We start from the raw sequence: 16,803 nt of genomic DNA, 5'->3' as shown, positions 1-16,803 counted from the left end.
CCCCAGTCCAAACCGAGGGCGGGGAGCCAGATGATCCCCAACCCGGAGCGCCACCGGGGGTTGCGTGGAGTCCTGAGAGCCCGGCCGGGCAGCCTGGCGAGCGGGGCCCCGTCCGGCCTCGGCCACTTCCCAGGGGCCAGGGCGCGAGCGAGCCGAGACCTTTCTCCGGGTCCCGCCACTTCCTGCTCAGACGCCCCGTCCGCAGAGCGACTGGTGGGGCGAGTCCCTCCCGGTAGCAGAACCCCGCGTGGGAGCGCCCAAGCCCTGGGCTTCGGGTCCCGCCGCCACCGGGTCGCCTGCCCGCAGCTAGGGCGGGCTCGGAGGTGGGGCTTAGACGGAACCAGGGGAGGGGGCGGTGCTGGACGTGGGGTGGTGGGAACCCCAGCGAGGCCGGGCCTGGTCTCGCCGGTGCCCCCCTGCCCGCCGGCGCCGAGGGTGGGGCGCCCCGAGCCCGCGACCCCGCGGCAGGCGGGACGCGAAGGGCTGGAGCCAGATCCCCCCCCCCCAACTCCCGTTCTCCTGTCCCTCCCCCTCGGGCAGGAACAGAAGCGGGAGGTGGGACCCGGAGGCGACCTGACTCCTCGGGGCGGGCCCAGAGACGCCGCCTCCTTAAAGCCGGGCGGCGGGTGAGGCGCTGTCCACGGACGCGTGCTCCGGCAGCGCACGGAGCTGACCTCACCCCAGGTTTCGGTCTCCGCTCCGCCTCGGGGCCCCGAGCAGGTCACTCACGTGCTGGACCCGTATAGGCGCCGCTTGGCCGTCAAGCATGGGGTTACCTCGGAGGGCGGGGGACCCGGCGGAGCTGCGTAAGGTAGGAGCCGGGGACCGGGGACCGGAGACCGGGGACTGGGGGAGAAGTAACCCCTGTGACCCGCGTAACCGCGCCTCTGCGCCCGCCCGCAGAGCCTGAAGCCTCTGTTGGAGAAACAACGCCGCGCGCGCATCAACGAGAGCCTGCGGCAGCTCAAGGGCATCATCCTGCCGCTCCTGGGCAAGGAGGTGAGCGGGGGGGGGGGGGGGGGCACTGCGGCGCCGCGGCGGGGGCCCTGGGGCGCGGGGCGAGGGGGGCGGCCGGGCCCCGGGAACCGGCGAGGAGGCTCCGCGCGGCGCCCAGCGCCTGGCCAGAGCTCGGCGCTCAGGCGGCCTGCCGGAGATCCGTCTCGATTGTCCGTCTCCCTGTCACTCTCCCTGGCGGCCTGTCGCAGAGCTCCAGCCACTCGAAGCTGGAGAAGGCGGACATCCTGGAAATGACCGTGCGCTTCCTGCGGGAGCTGCCTGCGTCCTTCTGCCCCGAGGCGGCGCCCAGTGAGTGACCCCGCCCCAGCCCTGCGCCTCACCTCGGCCTCACCCCGGCCTCACCCCGTCTCACCCCGTCTCACCTCAGCCCCACCCCAACCTCTCTCTGAGCCTCATGCACCTCTCTGCCCGCAGCGCCCTCCGACAGCTACCTCGAGGGCTACCGCGCCTGCCTGGCGCGCCTGACCCGCGTGCTGCCCGCCTCCCGCGTCCTGGAGCCCGCCCTGAGCGCTCGCCTGCTGGAGCACCTGCGGCGGAGGGCGGCCGGCGCTACCCCCGACGGCGGGAGCACTGCGGCCTCGTGCGGCCCACCCACGCCCTCCCCCGCGCCCTCGCCGCCTGCGCCTCCCTGCTGCCCCAGCCTCTGGCGGCCCTGGTAGTGTCCTGGCCTGTCCCGGATCCCCCTGACTGCCCCTGGGGCCCGAGGAAGATCTTGGTGACAACTGCTGTTTCCCAGGGAGGCAGCAGCCCAGCACCCACAGCCGGGCGGGAGCCCGGGTGTTTGCACCCCTGGGGCAGACTGAAGGCCAGGGAAACTGGGCTGGAGGAAATAAAGGGAGAGGCCCTGCCTCACCCCCGCTCCCTAAGGGTGTGTGGGCTGGAGGAGAAGGGGCAGGTGGCTGCAGGGGAGGATGAAGACCCCAACCCCCCCCCTCCCCGTGCAAGTGGCGCTAGGCCTGGGCCAGTCCCTGCCCCCTGGCAGCCAGCGTACCTGGCCCAGCTCTGGTGCCAGGACGAAGGGCTGGGCCAGGAGCTCTCCTGAGCCGGGGGCAGGCACCTGCTGCGAGTGGTCGCTGCCCTTCCGGCCCTTCTTGGGCCTGCCTCCTCCCCCACTCGGCTTGGGACGCTCTGGGCACACAGAAGCAATGTCCGGAGGGGCTCTGCAGGCCAAGGAGCCGGCCGCCCCACTCCTGGGCGCCCCCTGTCCAAAGCCTCCCACCAGAGGGACTGGGCGAGCCAGGGTTCCACGCCGGCAGTGGTGGCTGCTTTGCCAGGTGGGCGGGGGGAAGATGTACGTCCCCAAGCGTTCATTCCACCTGGTGCGTGTGCCAGGTGTGTGGTGCGGAAGGGGTGGGATGAGCATGGGGGCGCCCAGTACACCCAGTGCGGAGACGGTGCCCAGGCCACGGGGCAGCGGAAGGCCGAGGGGTGACCGCAGCAGGTGAAGGACCAGGAAACGTGTCTCCCCGTTTGCTCACGTGAACTGTGCCCCCCTGCTGCTCTCCAGGGTGGGCTGCCGGGAGCCCCTTGTTCTTGAGACTTTTCTTTCTTCCCTTGGAAGCCAGCGGACCTGTGAAGACCCAGGGCGGGGCCCACGGGTCCCTGGGGTGGGGGTGCCCAAGGCAAGCAGGAGTCCCGCTGTCGGCTGTGTTCCCACCATTCTGTGAGGATTCGCTGAGCATCCTCAAGAAGGCAGGTGCCCGCCCCCCAGTGCCTAGGCCACCAGCCTGTGCGAGGGCCTGGGGCACTAGGGGCTTGAAGACAGAGTTGATGGGGGGGGGTGGCCACTAAACCCACAACAACCTTGGCGCTGACTTAGATGGCGCAACGTGGGAAGCTGTGGGTGTCGTTGCAGAAGTCACCGCTGTGATACCAGGGCGACCCCCCTGGTAGCAAGGTGTCCTGCCCCACCCCCCTCTCCGGACCCAGCTGGCTGGACTGTGGGCTGGGGGGGGGGCGGGCAGGGCTGAGTGCTCCTCTGCGCCAAAGGCACTGGGCGCACAGTGGGTGCTCAGTAAACGCGTGGACTAATGAACAGGGGACGTGAGCAGACCATGGTGTGCTGAACCCCAGAGAGCCTCAGCTTCCGCCCTGGGGCCCTGCTGTCCCTTTGAATATCTGTCCGCCAGGCCTGTGCTCCCCGGAGGACAAGAGTCCAAGAGTCGGGGAGGGTGTGGCGGGGGGGGGGGGGGCGTTCAGCTTCCTCTCCGGGGTTCCCCACCAGGAGCAGGGGAGGAGGAGGGGCAGGGAGCCCGGGAGCCCCCACCCCCACGTGGGCGTGGCGTTTCCTCCTGGGGTCCGGGAGCGCCTATCCAGCATGCACCGCGGCGGCTCCTTTTCCCTCTAGGCACTTCCGATACAGTTTTAAACTGCGTTAACAAGGGACCAACCAGAGGCCCCTGGCCTCCTTCCAGCCGCATCTGCCCATTCTTGCTGCTGAGCCCTGTCTGGGCTCCCTCCCGCTGTGTACTCCCAGCGACCTGACCTCAGCCAAGCGGCAGCGCAAGTGTCAGGCAGGAGGTGTGCAAAGAGGCCGGTGACTCACAGGGTCGGGCCACCTCCGGGGCACCTGAGTGGGTGGCCAGCCTGCTCTGGCAGGAAGCTGAGGTCGGCCCAGAGCCAGGGAGAGGTCCTGGGCTCCAGGTGAGAGGCCAGCTTCCCGGCAGGGGTGCGCCAGCGCTGCCTGGAAGGCCTGGGCTGGCCCTGGGACTGGACTTGTGAAACGGGTCGCCAACGTCCTCCTCCCACAGGGCACCTGCTGGCACTCCCTCCTCCGGGCAGCTCCCCTGGGACTCCCAGAGCCCTGCCTGCCGCCCAGGGGGAGCTCAGGGCCGGTCGGGCTTTTCCTGCGTGGGAGAGAGAGAGGCTGCCTCCTCTGAGAGTGTTTCATGATGTTGATGAGGCCGACGCGGTGCTCCAGGGCCAGGTCCTGGGACGCCCTTTTCCGGGACGGTCCCCTGACTGGCTCTCCGTCTGGTTACCACACTTGGTGGGAAGAAAGGGCCCCTGTCCCTCATAAACCAGTGGGTGGAGTGACTCAGTGACCCAGGACAGTCCGAGCGCTGAACTGTTTGGGAGACTCAGGCCAGAGCCAGGCCCCGCCCCTCTGTCTGGCAGCCGCTGGTTCGGAGAGGTCCAATCTCGGTTTCACCGGCGTGGATAAAGAGGGGGTTGCCAAGGGGATGGCTAATAAACATTTACAAACTGCTCTGCTCTGCTGGGCTGCGTCTCCCGCCGGTTCATGTGGACCAGAAAGCGCTGTGAAGAGAGAGAGGGTCTGGGACACCCCGGGGCTCTGCAGAGCCCTCCCCACCCTGCTTCGGGGCGGTCACTCTGGAGCCCATGGTGGGATGGGGGCGGGGCTTCCCCATCCTGTGCCGTACCCTCCTACTCCAAACATCAAGGCCAGATTTCCTTTAAAAAAACACACTGGGTTGCTTTAGCCAGTCCGGAGAACTGATCCACCCAGTGGTGTTATTTCCTTGGCTTTACTTCTCGTCTAGGCCCCTTAAGGTGCAGCCCTGTCTCGGGTGCGCGTGTCTCTGTGCATCTGGGTGGCCACCCTGCAGAGAGCAGCCCTGGCATGCAATGTGGGGGAGAAGGCAACCAGCCACGGAGGGTTCCCAGGGAGCAACTCGTTTTGCTTTGGGTTTTGAGAGGCCTTGGCAAAGCCCCAGGCGCATAAAACAGCTATAATAAAGCCTTGGAAGGTTTCGGGAGCGTGAGAAAGAGGAAACGCCCTGTGTGTACGGTGGTGTCGTGTCACCCGAGACCCACTGGGGGGCAGCAGAGAGCGGCTCCGCGTGGCCGGTCGCAGGATCCGGCTGGTGGAAGAGGTAGGCGTTCCCCCGCCTGCCAGCAGCGGAGGGAGACCTCGAGTCCAGGCTGTGCCTGGTGGTGCTGGCTCTGCTGTGGACGGTGGCGCCCCGAGCCACCTGGGTCGGTGTTCAGTGTGTTCAACCTGAGAGAGCCCTGACCGACTGGGCTCAGTTGGTGGGGCGTGTCCTGAGAAGCAAAAAGTCTCTGGTTTGATTCCTGGTCAGGGCACATGCCTGGGTTGTGGGTTCGGTTCCTGGTCGGGGTGCATATGAGAGGGAACCGATCGGTGATTCTCTCCCTCCCTTCCCCTCTCTCTAAAAAAAATAATAATAATAATAGTAAAATGTAAAGTTAGCTTAAAAAATTAAACCCACGGGAGCCCAGGACAAACAAGGAATGATCCCAGGAGGCAGAAATCAGAGACAGGTTCAGATTTTGTGGGGACGACATCTTGAGGCCCTTTGCAAGAAAACTAATATGAAATCACGGACATAGACTCGGCACGGAGGTGAGCACTCCTTCAGCACAGAAGTGCAAGTCCCGTCGCACCGGGGGTGTCGCAGACCCGCGTGCCATCCTTCCCGGTTCTCTCTGCGCCGTGTCCCCGACCCGCGCACCCAGAAACGCTTCCGGGTGGCAACCCGGCCGCGCCCCCCCCCCCCCCACCCCGGGGACCTTCGGCCGCCTCCGTTCCTGCTCCGCAGGCGGCCTCAAGCCGAGCCCCGTCAGCCTCCTGGCGAGTCCACCTGCCCCGGGGTGGACCCCGGACCTGCTGGAACAGCAACAGGTCAATGCCTTCCGTTCCCTGCATCCTTCCTTACCGGCTATGTCCGAGCAGACAGAGGTTTGCACCCCGCCGTCATTTACGGCAACTTCCCCCTTCACCCCTGCGAGGGAAGCTCGGGGAATGCACGTCCCCAGGGCCTTTCTCTGACTCTCTGGGTCTGCGTCAATAGCCTCATCCCACACACCTGAGCCCAGGTGAATGCACTCCAGCAAAGCCCCCACGTGTGGGCGCGGGGGGCGGGGGCTGGAGGGGCGGAGTCAGTGTTCAGAGGGGACAGAGTTCCCGCTTTGGAAGATAAGGGACTTGCTGGAGGTGGCTGGTGGTGACAGTGATGGGAATATGCTAATGCCCCGGATCTGGGCGCTTAAAAATGGTTAGGATGGTGCCCTGATTGGAGTGGCTCAGTGGACTGAGCGCTGGCCTGAGAACCAAAAGGTTGCTGGTTCAATTCCCAGTCAGGGCGCATGCCTGGGTTGTTGGCCAGGTCCCCAGTAGGGGGCATGCGAGAGGCAACCGATGGACGTTAACTCTCCCTCTTTCCCCTTCCTTCCCCTCTCTCTAAAAATAAATAAAATCTAAAAAAAGAGAGAGAGAATTGTGATGATAGCCCTGGCCGGGTGGCTCAGTTGGTTGGAGCGTCATCCCATACACCACAAAGTTCTGGGTTGGGTTCCTGGTCAGAGCGCATACCTAGGCTGCAGTTTGATCTCTGGTCTGGGTGTGTGTGGGAGGCAACCAATTGATGTTTACTTCTCACATCAGTGCCTCTCTGTCTTTAAAATGAACTAAAAAAAAAGTATTCTTGGGTGAGGAGTTTTAAAAATGGTGACGATATACACGCAGGATAGCACTCCCATCTTTTTGATCGACCTTTGTTTTTTCTTTGATTCCTCCAGTCCTTATTTTCCCAGTCTCGCTAGGATGACTTTGTCATGTTCAGGCCAGGTGCAGAGAGCCGCTGGGTCCCGTAAGGGGGATGGAGCCATGCAATCAAGACTCTCCCTTGACAGGCGCTGACTGGCAGGGTCAGTGGGCTGGGCGTCGTACCTCAAAGTGAAAGTTCGAATCCCCGGCAGGGCACCTGCCTGGGTTGTAGGCCTGGTCCTCGGTTGGGGCATTTGTGAGAGGCAACCGACTGATGTTTCTCTTCCTCTCTCTCTCCCTCCCTTCCCCTCTCTCTCAAAGTAAATAAGTAAAATCTTTTAAACTCGAGCATATTGATCATTTTATTAGGTATAAATGGTCTGAATCCTCCGAGTGAGAGGCAGAGATTGTCAGACTGCCTGAAAACGCACAGCCCTGCTCTCCGCGGCTCTGCGGGAAACCCGCCTCCTTGGTCTCCCCCTGCGGCCGCTTCCCCGCTCCGCCCAGCCCCTCCTGGTTTCTGGTGCTTGTGGCGTTTGGATTTGGCCAGAGGAGCTCTGCAGAGTCTGTGGGGAGACCATGGGGGTCTCACTGGAGTGACGAAGGTGATGCTGGAGAAGAAAGTGTGAGACTAGGGGTCGGAAGGACTGCAGTCCCACCTTGGAGACCAAACGATTAGCGTTGGAAGAAGGGAGAGAAGGAGCCAAACATGGCTAGAGATGACCCCACGATGTGGAAAATGAAACCCCTTAACCGCTTTCTCGAAACTTTCCTCCATCCCGATGTGACGCGTTTAGCCAGCGCCGTGCGGGTAGGCGAAGGAGCACTCTTTAAATATGGAGACTGAGAGGTTCAAGTGTAAACACGGGAGAAGATCGCGGTGGCTAATTTCATGTGTCAACTTGACAGGCCAAGGGTGCCCAGATCAAACATTCCTCCCACGTGTGCCTGTGAGGGTGTGTCCCCCGTTTGAGTCAGGACTCTCGGTAAAGGGGACGGCCCTCCCCACTGTGGGCGAGCTTCACCCTGGGCTCTCGTGTGTGTGTGTGCGCGCGTGTGTGTGTCTGTGTCTCCATGGACCTATATCCTACTGGGTCTGCCTCCCTAGAGAACTCTGATTAACAAAAAAGTACAGTATTAACACTAATCCAAAAAAAGCTGGCATAGCCACATTAATATCAGACAGATAGCTTTCAAACATGAAATGTTACCAACCATAAAGTCGGACATTTCATAATGATAGAAGAGTCACTTCCTCAAGAAGCCATAAACATCCTAACTGCGTAGGTGCTTAGTCATCAAAATACAGGCTTCAAAATATACAAAGCAAGAACGGAGAGCTGGAAGAAAGAGTCAGGCCCACTATCAGAGACGGGGATTTCGACAATGCCACCAGAGCGATTGATAAAACAAGTCGAAAGGCCTCGGTCAGGCCACAGGAGACTTGGCCAACACTCTCGGAATGCAGGAGAAAAGCCGGATAGCACAGAGAGGCCAAGGAACTTCCCTAAGGCCACACAGCCCGGAAACGCCTGGAAGGGGGTTCACAGCGTCTTATTGTTCCAGATTCCTCCCGGTTACCAGGTATGACCCTGTTCAGGACAGTCGCCTCCGGCATCAGGTCCACCGGCGTGACTGGACTGATGCGGAAGGAGAGCAGGTCTGTCTCCCGAGAGACCTGAGCACTGAGGTGGACTCTGGCGTCTCACCTGGACCTGCGGCCAGGCAGGGGCTGGGTCGGGAGGCAGCCCTGTCTCCAGGCAGCTGCTGCTGTGCCTGGACTCCCGGACTCCTGCCGGGCGCAGTCGCAGTTTAAGCGTCTGCCTGGAGCCCATCTGAAGCATCTCTAGCAAACAAGGGCGATGACTTGGTGCATGAAACCAACATTTTTTTTTAAGATTTTATTTATTTATTTTTAGAAAGGGAAGGGAGGGAGAAAGAGAGGGAGGGAGAAACGTTAATGTGCGGTTGCTGGGGGCCGTGGCCTGCAACCCAGGCATGTACCCTGACTGGGAATCGAACCTGCGACACTTCGGTTCGCAGCCCGCGCTCCATCCACTGAGCTACGCCAGCCAGGGGTCCAACGTTGTTTTTGTCCAGAGCCCTTGAGAAACAGAACTATACCCCGTTTTTTTTATTATCATATGTGAGAAAAGCAAATGATCTGATTCTGCCTGGCTTTTGTTGTCATCACGGGGTTCCCGGTATAAATTTGAACAAGGGGAAGTTCATTCTGATGTTTAGCAACGTGGAGGGGGTGGAGGGGGGGGGCAGGTGGAAACCAAAGGGGGTGGGGCCGTGGTGAAGGGGACAGCACCTGCAGGAAGCCGCTCGGCCCCTAGGTGGAGCCACAGAGCCTGAGGCTGAGAGCCAGGCGCCGGGGAAGGGGAGCAGAAACCTCTCAGGCCCGGCTGACACCATGAGGATTTGACTCACCCACGAATGCCCAGGCACCTGGGTACGGCTGTACCTCCAGATGCAGTGGCCTGACCTGCCGAAAGGCAAAGAGATGACTTCTGAGTGCTTCTTTGGGGAAAAGAACCTGTGTCTGTCCTAAACCCAAGTGTGTTTTTCTTCTCCTCCGGGTGATGCCCCCTTTGTTCTCGGCTCGCCCTCTCGGGTTGTGGGTCCTGTCTTCCAACGGGCCGCTGACTAGTTTGGGGTTTCCTTGGAGGGGTTCATTCTGGGGTCGGAGCCCCGGGGCTGGACTTTAAAGGAGCAGGATACAAATGAGGTCACGGGGTCTGTCCTCTCCGAGGCCTCCTTGAGATGCTAGGGGTCCCTCTGGCCACACTTCCCACTTGCCACAAGTCTCCTGCTGGCGAGGTGCTGGGTCGTGTCCCCTCAGTTCAGGAAGCACCCAGCACCTCTGCTGAGGAAGACACACACCTTCAGGGAAACAGCTACATCTTGTTAACACGGAGAGAACAAGGCTGTGTGGGTGCAGGTGCCAGGCCCCTCCCCTGGCTGTGTCCTCTCCCCGCCACCTTCCGTGCCCAGGGGCAGGGAGGGCGGGGGCCTGGCTGTGTCCTGTGGTTCCAACCCCAGCTTGAACTACTTGGAGTGTTGCCCTGGGCCCCGGCCCAAGGCGACCTGAATGTCCCGGGTCCGCCATCCCCGCAGCCTCACGACCGACCCGGGCAGCTGGCTTCCCCCGGGGCTAGTCCCGGAAGCCTGACTTTGTGCCGCCCCTTCTCTGAGCCGGGCGCTGGTCCGGGCGCTGGATGGCATCCACCTGCTCACCGCCTGCAGAGCCCCGCGGGGCAGATCCGGCCGCTCGCCCACCGTCCCCGTGGGAGAACCAGAGCACAGGTGAGGGAGGGTTAACGCGGCACACGGCCTCGGCCTTGGCAGGGGAGGCACCCTCTGTCCCAGCTCGGGCCCACCCACACCCCAGATCTCCTGACTCTGGCCGCCTGGGGAGCTGCCCTCCCCAAGGGGTGACTTCAGTGCGACTTTTTGGACACAGACCTACTGGAAGACCCCTCCTCTGTTTGCTCAGAGGCCCTGCACCTGAAGGAAGCGACCAGCAGAGACACTTGGTGCCCTAAGCGTACCTCCTGGGAGCCTTCCTGGGGTCCACGGGCTGCCTGCTGGCTGCCTGCTGCCTGCCCCCCCCACCCCTCGCCCAGGTGCAGGTCAGGGCGGGGCTCCAGTGAGTGCTGGGCGGTTGGGGGGGTCATGCCCTGGGTTCCTTAAGCCTCTTCTTTTTCACAGCTGAGTTTTCTACGCAAACTTACTCAAGAACCAAACCTCCTGTTTAAAAAAGGATACTTACTGTGTGTCTAATGGGGCTAAGTGCACGCTCATTTTAGAGCACCGGCTGTTCCTCCTCCCTCCCTGCCCAGTCTCACCACCCTGTGACGACATTCCTGATGAAGCCGCACTCGGGCACCGAGTGGCACCAGACCTGCCCAAGGCTGCAAAACTGGTAGGATGGCACCCTCGGAGGGCAGGAATGTGGCCACATCGTCTGTGCCCAGAACCACGCGGCCCACCCTTCCTTAACAACATAAAGAAAAAGAAGATCCTCACGCCCACTTTTCAAGTTGTGACTTTTAACGGATATGAAGTGCATCACGTGCGTATCTGCCGTCTGAGAAACCATTATCGACCCGCCCGGGCAGCACCGGCCCGGGCCCGGGAGGAAGCAACCCTCCCCCTCCTCTTCCTCCCCAGACCGGCGGACTCGCCCCGAGCCCAGGCCCCTCCCTTCTTTGAGAGAGACCCACTGCTTCTTACTACAATCGTTTCCTTGTTTCTCTCTTCAGCCTTACCACCTACTTATGTTTTCCTAACAAATAGAATTAGTCATTCCTAGCAAATTTCATTTTTCTCCAAATCGTAAGAGAAAGGTGATTCAGAAAGTCACAGAGGGGGTGGAAGGGAGGCCGCTGGGCTGTGTGGGCTCCGGAGACAAGGCTCGGAGGGGGAAGGGCCCTGGGCCTGTGCAGGAGAGAGGAGGGCAGCGAGCGGCGAGGCGCCTGGGGGCGGCCAGGGGCTCGGGAAAGGCGAGGGCGCTGTCCTCTGCACATGCCACTGGTGCAGCGGGGCATCATCAGCTCCGGCCTCTACGTCGGGTCCTCAGGCCTCATCTTAGAGCTGCGAGCCTGTGCCTTTCCGCAACCTGCCCCTGTCGCTCTCACCCCCTCGTCCCAGCGACACAAACCCAAAGGGGCAGGTGCTGTTGTCTCCCCCCCCCCGCCCCCACCCCGTGAGAGAGGGAGGGCGCAGAGGGCTGAAGGGCCGAGCTGAGGCCACGCAAGCCCGCGTCTGTCTTTGTCTGGCTTATTTCGCTTAGCATGGCGCCTCCCAGGTTCACCCACGGTGTCACAAACGGCAGGATTTTCTTCCTTTTTTTATTTTTAAGATTTTATTTATTTTTAGAGAGGCCTGCAACCCAGGCATGTGCCCTGACTGGGAATCGAACCTGCGATGCTTTGGTTCGCAGCCTACGCTCAATCCACTGAGGTACACCAGCCAGGGCCTGATTTTCTTCCTTTTTAAAGCTGAACCGCAGCCCATTATATGAATGGACACACAGGGGCGCCCCTCTGTGTCCACGGGGGACTGCTGTCGGGAGTGCCCCGTGGAAACCCAAACCCATGGACCCTCCAGTGCCTGTCAGCCTTCCACAGCCGCGGACGTGGGGCCCACAGAGGCAGAGTGCTGGGTGTGCACCTCATGTCACCTCTTCTTCACCCGTTTATCTGCTGACAGACACTTAGGTGGTTCACACACCTTTGCTATTTTTTACGTTTTCTTTTTATTTATTATGAGACAGCGGGAAAGGGAAGCATGGATGTGTCATTCCCCTTATTCATGCACTCATGGGTGGGTTCTCCTATGTGCCGTGACCAGGGACTGAACCCACGACTTTATTGCATCAGAAAAATGCTCGGACTGCCGCACCTTGGCTGTTGTGGAAGGCGCGGCAAGGAGCGTGAGAGTGCAGATGCCTCCGTGAGATAACGGTCTTGCTTCCTCCAGCAGTGGGATCCATGAGTCATACAGTAGTTCCACCGGTACTTTTTTGAGGAACCTCCACACCGTCTTCTGTAGCAGCTGCGTGCGTTTCATTCCTACCGCCAGCACACAAGGCTTCCCCCGCTCCCACTTCCTCGCCAGCTCCCCTCGGCTCTCGTCCTTTGGATGATGGCACAAACCGATACTGGGTCTCTTTGCGCGTGGCTCTGCACGACGTCTCCCCGTCTTCTCTTCCTCCACATGGCGATTTTTCCCCGTCGTAACTGAATGCACATTATCTGGCCATTTGGCCCTCCGCTGATGAGCCTGCTACAAAGGACTGACCCAGGCTACTGTTGATGGCGTCAGAGTTATCCTCTCCGGTCGGGGTTGTTCTGGGGTTGCTCCGAACCCCTCTGGAGCATATGAGGCCCAGGAGATAGGCCGTAAACCTAGACGCAGAACTGCTGGGTAAAGGGTATGGCCGGTTTCAGCTTCAGTGACCGTTTTTAGCTATTTCCCAAAGAGGTGGTGACGACGGACAGTGCCGCTGTTGCTTCCTATTTGCTGCTCCACATGGACGCGAAGAGCTAACAGGCGGGCAGTTGGAGGGAACAGCACAAAAACACGCGAGTGCAGAGCGGAGGCCTCAGCTCCCAGTCCTTTCCCCCACAGTGACAGGCGTCAACGGTTTCTTCGGTATCTTTCCATAAATAGTAGAACTTATTTAAATGATATATTTAAGTTTTTAAGGCGACAATGTATGGGTGGTGCTTCTAAGTCTGAAGACAGTGGGCAAATGAAGTATCTGTTGCTAAATTCGTTGCTGCTGGTAAACCCTACCTCTTCAATCATCTGTAGGACGTTTACTGAGCACCACTGATGTGCTAAGCGTTCTTCCAGGACCTCGGGAAACGGCAATGAACAAATAGGCAAGAAAATCGTGCCCAGGTGGAATACACATTCCAGTGGGGGGGGGGGCGGTGGTACAGAGTGAACTATGTGTTTCATGACGTGAAGTGCTAAGGAGAAAAAAGCACCAGCGAGGAGGACTGGGGAGTGTTGGGGGATTGTTCATCTCCAAGAGCTGAGGGGGTGGGTCCCTGGGGAAGAGCAGCGGCACACATTCAAGGACTATCAGGGGGGTCGGAGGAGCTGGCGCTCGGGGCCGAGGGGGACAGCGGCAGATGACGGCGGACGTGGGCCGATTCCTGATCCCCCAGGGAGAAGCGGCCCCATCCCGGGCCGTACTGCTTGCAGAGCTGCCGACGGGACGCACAAGGGTGTGAGAGGAAGAGACATCACGGAGGACAGCCAGGCCTCGGGAGCTACGGCAAGGGAGGCAGTGAGGCTTACTGAGCAGGGAGGGAAGACTGTGAGAGGCGAGTGAGCCGTGCCGACACACAGCTGAGTGAGCTGTGGCCCAGGCGGGAGCCCGGGAGTGTGGGGTCTAGGGGAGAGGTCTGGGCCGCAGACATGTGGCGTTTACTGAATGGACAGGACTTCACCCAAGTCATGGGCCCCCGAGTGAGACCCCGAGTCCAAGCACGGCTGCTTCTCCCAAGTCCCCAGAGGCACCAGCAGAGGAGGGTGGGTGGAGTGGCCCGAAAAATAAGTGTGTGCGGAGGCTGGAAGGCAAAGGACATACGTCCCGAGAAGAGAGGGATGGTGGTGGGAGGTCAGGAAAGATGGCTTCAGATATGCAGTAATGGCTTAGCAACTTGGAAGGCGGCCGTGACCTTGATCATTGAACAGCAGAGACAAAACCCAGAAGGGAATGTGGTCCCAGGGAATGGGAGGAGGGAAGAGGAGAGCCGGTGTGTGTATGCGTGAGCAGCTCTGTCTGAGAAGTTTTGCTAAAAGAGAGGGGTAGAGAAGGCCCGGCAGGTTGCGCGAGTAGAAAAAGCTGAAATGGGGAGGTGACAGACTGTAAGGACACAGGTCATGGAAATCCATTAGCACTTCGGTAAAAATAACTCATGATGGTTTTGCTAGAGGATTGGGCCCCCCGCTTCGGCCCTCTTTGAATCGAGGGCAACCTCATAAACAACTGGCAGTCATGGACACGTGATTAATTCTGCAGCACCATTTTCTCATTACAGAATCCAGGATGCAATAATATCCAGGCCGAGCTGCTACGGTCTCTGGCTCCCTCTGGCGTGTTGGCAGCGGGCCGCGTAGCCTGACCCCCGTCCTTGCTTCTGCCCAGCCCAACTCCACAGCTCCGCGCGGCTGTGGCTGCGGCGGCGGCTGCTGCAGAGGCACTGGCGAGGCCTGACAGATCCTGGCTTTCCCTTTTGTGCAGCCACGTGCCTCCCTGCAGAACCATACAGCAGCTCGGCCCTGCACGCTCAGTTACAGGAAACCGCCTGCAACTTCCTCTCTGGGCGGATTTTAGACGGCGAGACCACGACACGCACTCCCGCAGGGCTTTCTGCCGCACAGCAGCCACAGGCCCTCGGCGTCCGGACTCGCCCGCCCGATTGGCGCTCCGTGAAACCGCGCCGCGTGGTGGCCCGGCTGACCCACGCTACCCCACCCCGCCGGCGCCGCCCAACAGTCGCCGAACCTTCTGGAAGCGACGCCGGGCAGCCAGAACAGGTCGCCCCATTGGCCTAGAGGGGCGGGGCGCGCAGGGCGGGACTTGCGCAGGAGAACGCGTCCGATTCGCCGTCCGTGCGCATGCCCCGCCTCAAGAACGCCAAGGCCCCACCTTCTCCCTCCCCCTCCATGGAGCCGCCCAGACTCATTCATTCCGCGCCGGGCCTGCCAGGCACCTGCCCTCTCCTTCAGTCGCCCGCCGCCAACGCCGCCGCCAGCATGTCAGGCCCCGCCGCGGATATCCCTTCCGCCATCCAAATCTGCCGGTAAGAGGGGTGCACGGCGCGGCGAGCGGCCGAGATGCCGAGGCACCGCCCGGGCCTGTCCCGAGCAACCTCCGCGTTCTCCCCGCTCGCGTCCGGGGTCAGTTACCCCCCGCCCGCCGCCCGCCGCTCGCCGCAGGACCCCGCCCACCCCACCCCCTGACCCCCAGCGGCCCGGTGCGACTCCGGTGCCGCAGAGCCAGCGGCCTCCCAGCGCGCCTCCCCGCGGGCCTCTGGCGCATCCCGGGGGCGGCGCCGCGGTCACGCAGGCCCTTTGCGCGATTATCGGAGCGACGCCTTTGCCGGGCGGAGGTCGGAGCGAAGCCCCCGCGCCCCGCCCAGCCCCGCCCCGCCGGTGCCGGAGCATGCTGGAGCCCCAGCTCAAGTCCCACTGAACCCCCTAGTGCAGGCTTGTTCTCTGGGCCGTGGTGCAAAGCCAAGCGGATCTCCCGAGAAGTGGGGCGCAAGTAGCCAGCTTGCTGGTCGGCGTCCGGAGCTCCGCGAGCCCTTCGATGGATGCCCTAGTGGGCGGGGGCTGCAGCTGTTCAGTCCTACTCAGGGCACCGGCTCTGGTTTCGAGGGGAGCCAGAACTAACGGGAAGAACAGGAAATGCCCCTCCTCGCTAACAGTTTACTGCTAAGAAGAGAGAATGGTCCATTGAGCCTGGAAGCATCCTGCACAATGGGGGCAAACGGTCGTCCTCAGCGGACCACCCCTGCCTTCTTCCAGGGGAGCCGGGTGGAGGGAGGCCCCCAGAGGCAGCGCGAGGTCGGGAGCTGTCTTTTCGCGCGCAGGAGGACGGAGGGCAGCCTCAAGGTTATTTCCTCTCCATTCCCTTGGGCAGAATCGGAAGCGGGCGCGCCGGTGTTTGATAGTGGGCTGAGGAAGGGCACGAGCCGGGGCGGCCACGCGCGGGCAGTGGGGCTTGGAGCAGGGCCTGTCCTGCTTCAGGCACCGCCAAGGGTGAGAGCGGCTTCGTGTTGCTGTTCTGGAATGGGTCCTGCAGGTCTGGGCTTCCGACATTATGCTGGAGGAGGCCAAAGTCAAATTAGTTTCCCGTGGATGTTGACCACATCCTGGAAGAGTAAGCGCTGGATCAGCGGGGCGACCTGACCGCACCCCCTTTTCTGGCCTAGTCCAGGGTCTTTGCTGACCTCAAGGTCAGTTTTAGCTTTTCTGGGGAGAAGAAATCTTTGGGGGAGCCTTGCTCCGTTTACCTTGTGACGGTCTGTGTGGCTGTCTTGACCCCACCCACTCCGAGTTCCTGGGGCAAAAAGAACAGGAGTAACTGATATTTGGAGAGAGACAGGCCTGGAATCAGGCTCTGCCTCCTGTTGGCTGGGTGACCTTGAGGTTCATCCTTCGCGAAGGTCTTGTGTCTCCCTCACCTCACCGGGTGTGTCCACCTTCCCGGGAAGGAGGCAGGGATCGCGGCCCCTCTGCCGTGGGAGGAGGAAACCCAGTGCTTCTGTGAGTCGTCTGGCCGCCAGAGCCGCAGGGCAGCTCCTCCCGGGTCTTCTGTTTCCGGCCCCACGTTCTTTCCACTGCGCTTGCCCACAGAAGAGGGTACTGATTTCAGTCTGCTCGGGGAAGGCTGGGCTTTTATTTACCTCGTCAGGATAATACACAGCAGGTCTACTGTCTTTTTTTTAAAACCAGCTTCTCACCTGAAACTTACATAGTGTTATTAACCAGCGTTACCCCAATACATTTAATTTAAACAATAACAACTATCAAACAAAAAGGAAAAAAAAACACTTGTAATTTATGTAATGTTATTAACTGATGTTACCTCGATACGTTTAATTTAAAAAATAAGTCTAAGATCCCCTCCAGCTTCTAACAGGTGATAGAAGCTTTTGGGAGCTTCAGATACATCTGTGTGTGCACAGGCCTGCGTACCCACTGTGCTTTCCAGCTGCTTCTTGCACGTTTGTAACTGCATATCGTCTCTGAGCGGCTGCCTGGCTGTGGGATCTTGGGCA

General features: G+C 60.9%; 2 protein-coding genes across 2 annotated transcripts in view; both read left to right on the top strand.

Annotated features, from left to right (window-relative positions):
- Positions 1–630: 630 nt before the first annotated feature.
- HES2 (hes family bHLH transcription factor 2) lies at positions 631–4,225 on the top strand. Its single transcript, XM_045859180.1, has 4 exons — positions 631–811; positions 904–999; positions 1,206–1,305; positions 1,432–4,225. The coding sequence occupies exons 1-4, from the start codon at positions 767–769 to the stop codon at positions 1,674–1,676; spliced, it is 486 nt and encodes a 161-aa protein (XP_045715136.1). The 5' UTR covers positions 631–766; the 3' UTR covers positions 1,677–4,225.
- Positions 4,226–14,668: 10,443 nt separating this feature from the next.
- The window catches only part of ACOT7 (acyl-CoA thioesterase 7), a 62,878-nt gene continuing 60,743 nt past the window's right edge, over positions 14,669–16,803 (top strand). Inside the window, exon 1 of the mRNA XM_045858786.1 lies at positions 14,669–14,820. Within this exon, the coding sequence (XP_045714742.1) occupies positions 14,684–14,820 (137 nt within the window). The 5' untranslated portion in view covers positions 14,669–14,683. The remainder of the gene's footprint in view (positions 14,821–16,803) is intronic.

Source organism: Phyllostomus hastatus, unplaced genomic scaffold (genome assembly GCF_019186645.2).
Source record: "Phyllostomus hastatus isolate PE091 unplaced genomic scaffold, TTU_PhHast_1.1 phas_scaffold_182, whole genome shotgun sequence".
Lineage (NCBI taxonomy): Eukaryota > Metazoa > Chordata > Mammalia > Chiroptera > Phyllostomidae > Phyllostomus > Phyllostomus hastatus.
Note: the sequence above shows the minus strand (reverse complement) of the source record. Positions and strands in the feature narration are given on the sequence as shown.

What these genes read in the sequence shown, in the direction of transcription:
- HES2 (XM_045859180.1), top strand. Translation starts at nt 767, where the DNA reads ATGGGGTTACCTCGGAGGGCGGGGGACCCGGCGGAGCTGCGTAAG. An exon ending in ACCCGGCGGAGCTGCGTAAG is followed by an intron (nt 812 to 903) that starts GTAGGAGCCGGG and finishes GCCCGCCCGCAG; the next exon opens with AGCCTGAAGCCTCTGTTGGA. An exon ending in TGCCGCTCCTGGGCAAGGAG is followed by an intron (nt 1,000 to 1,205) that starts GTGAGCGGGGGG and finishes GGCCTGTCGCAG; the next exon opens with AGCTCCAGCCACTCGAAGCT.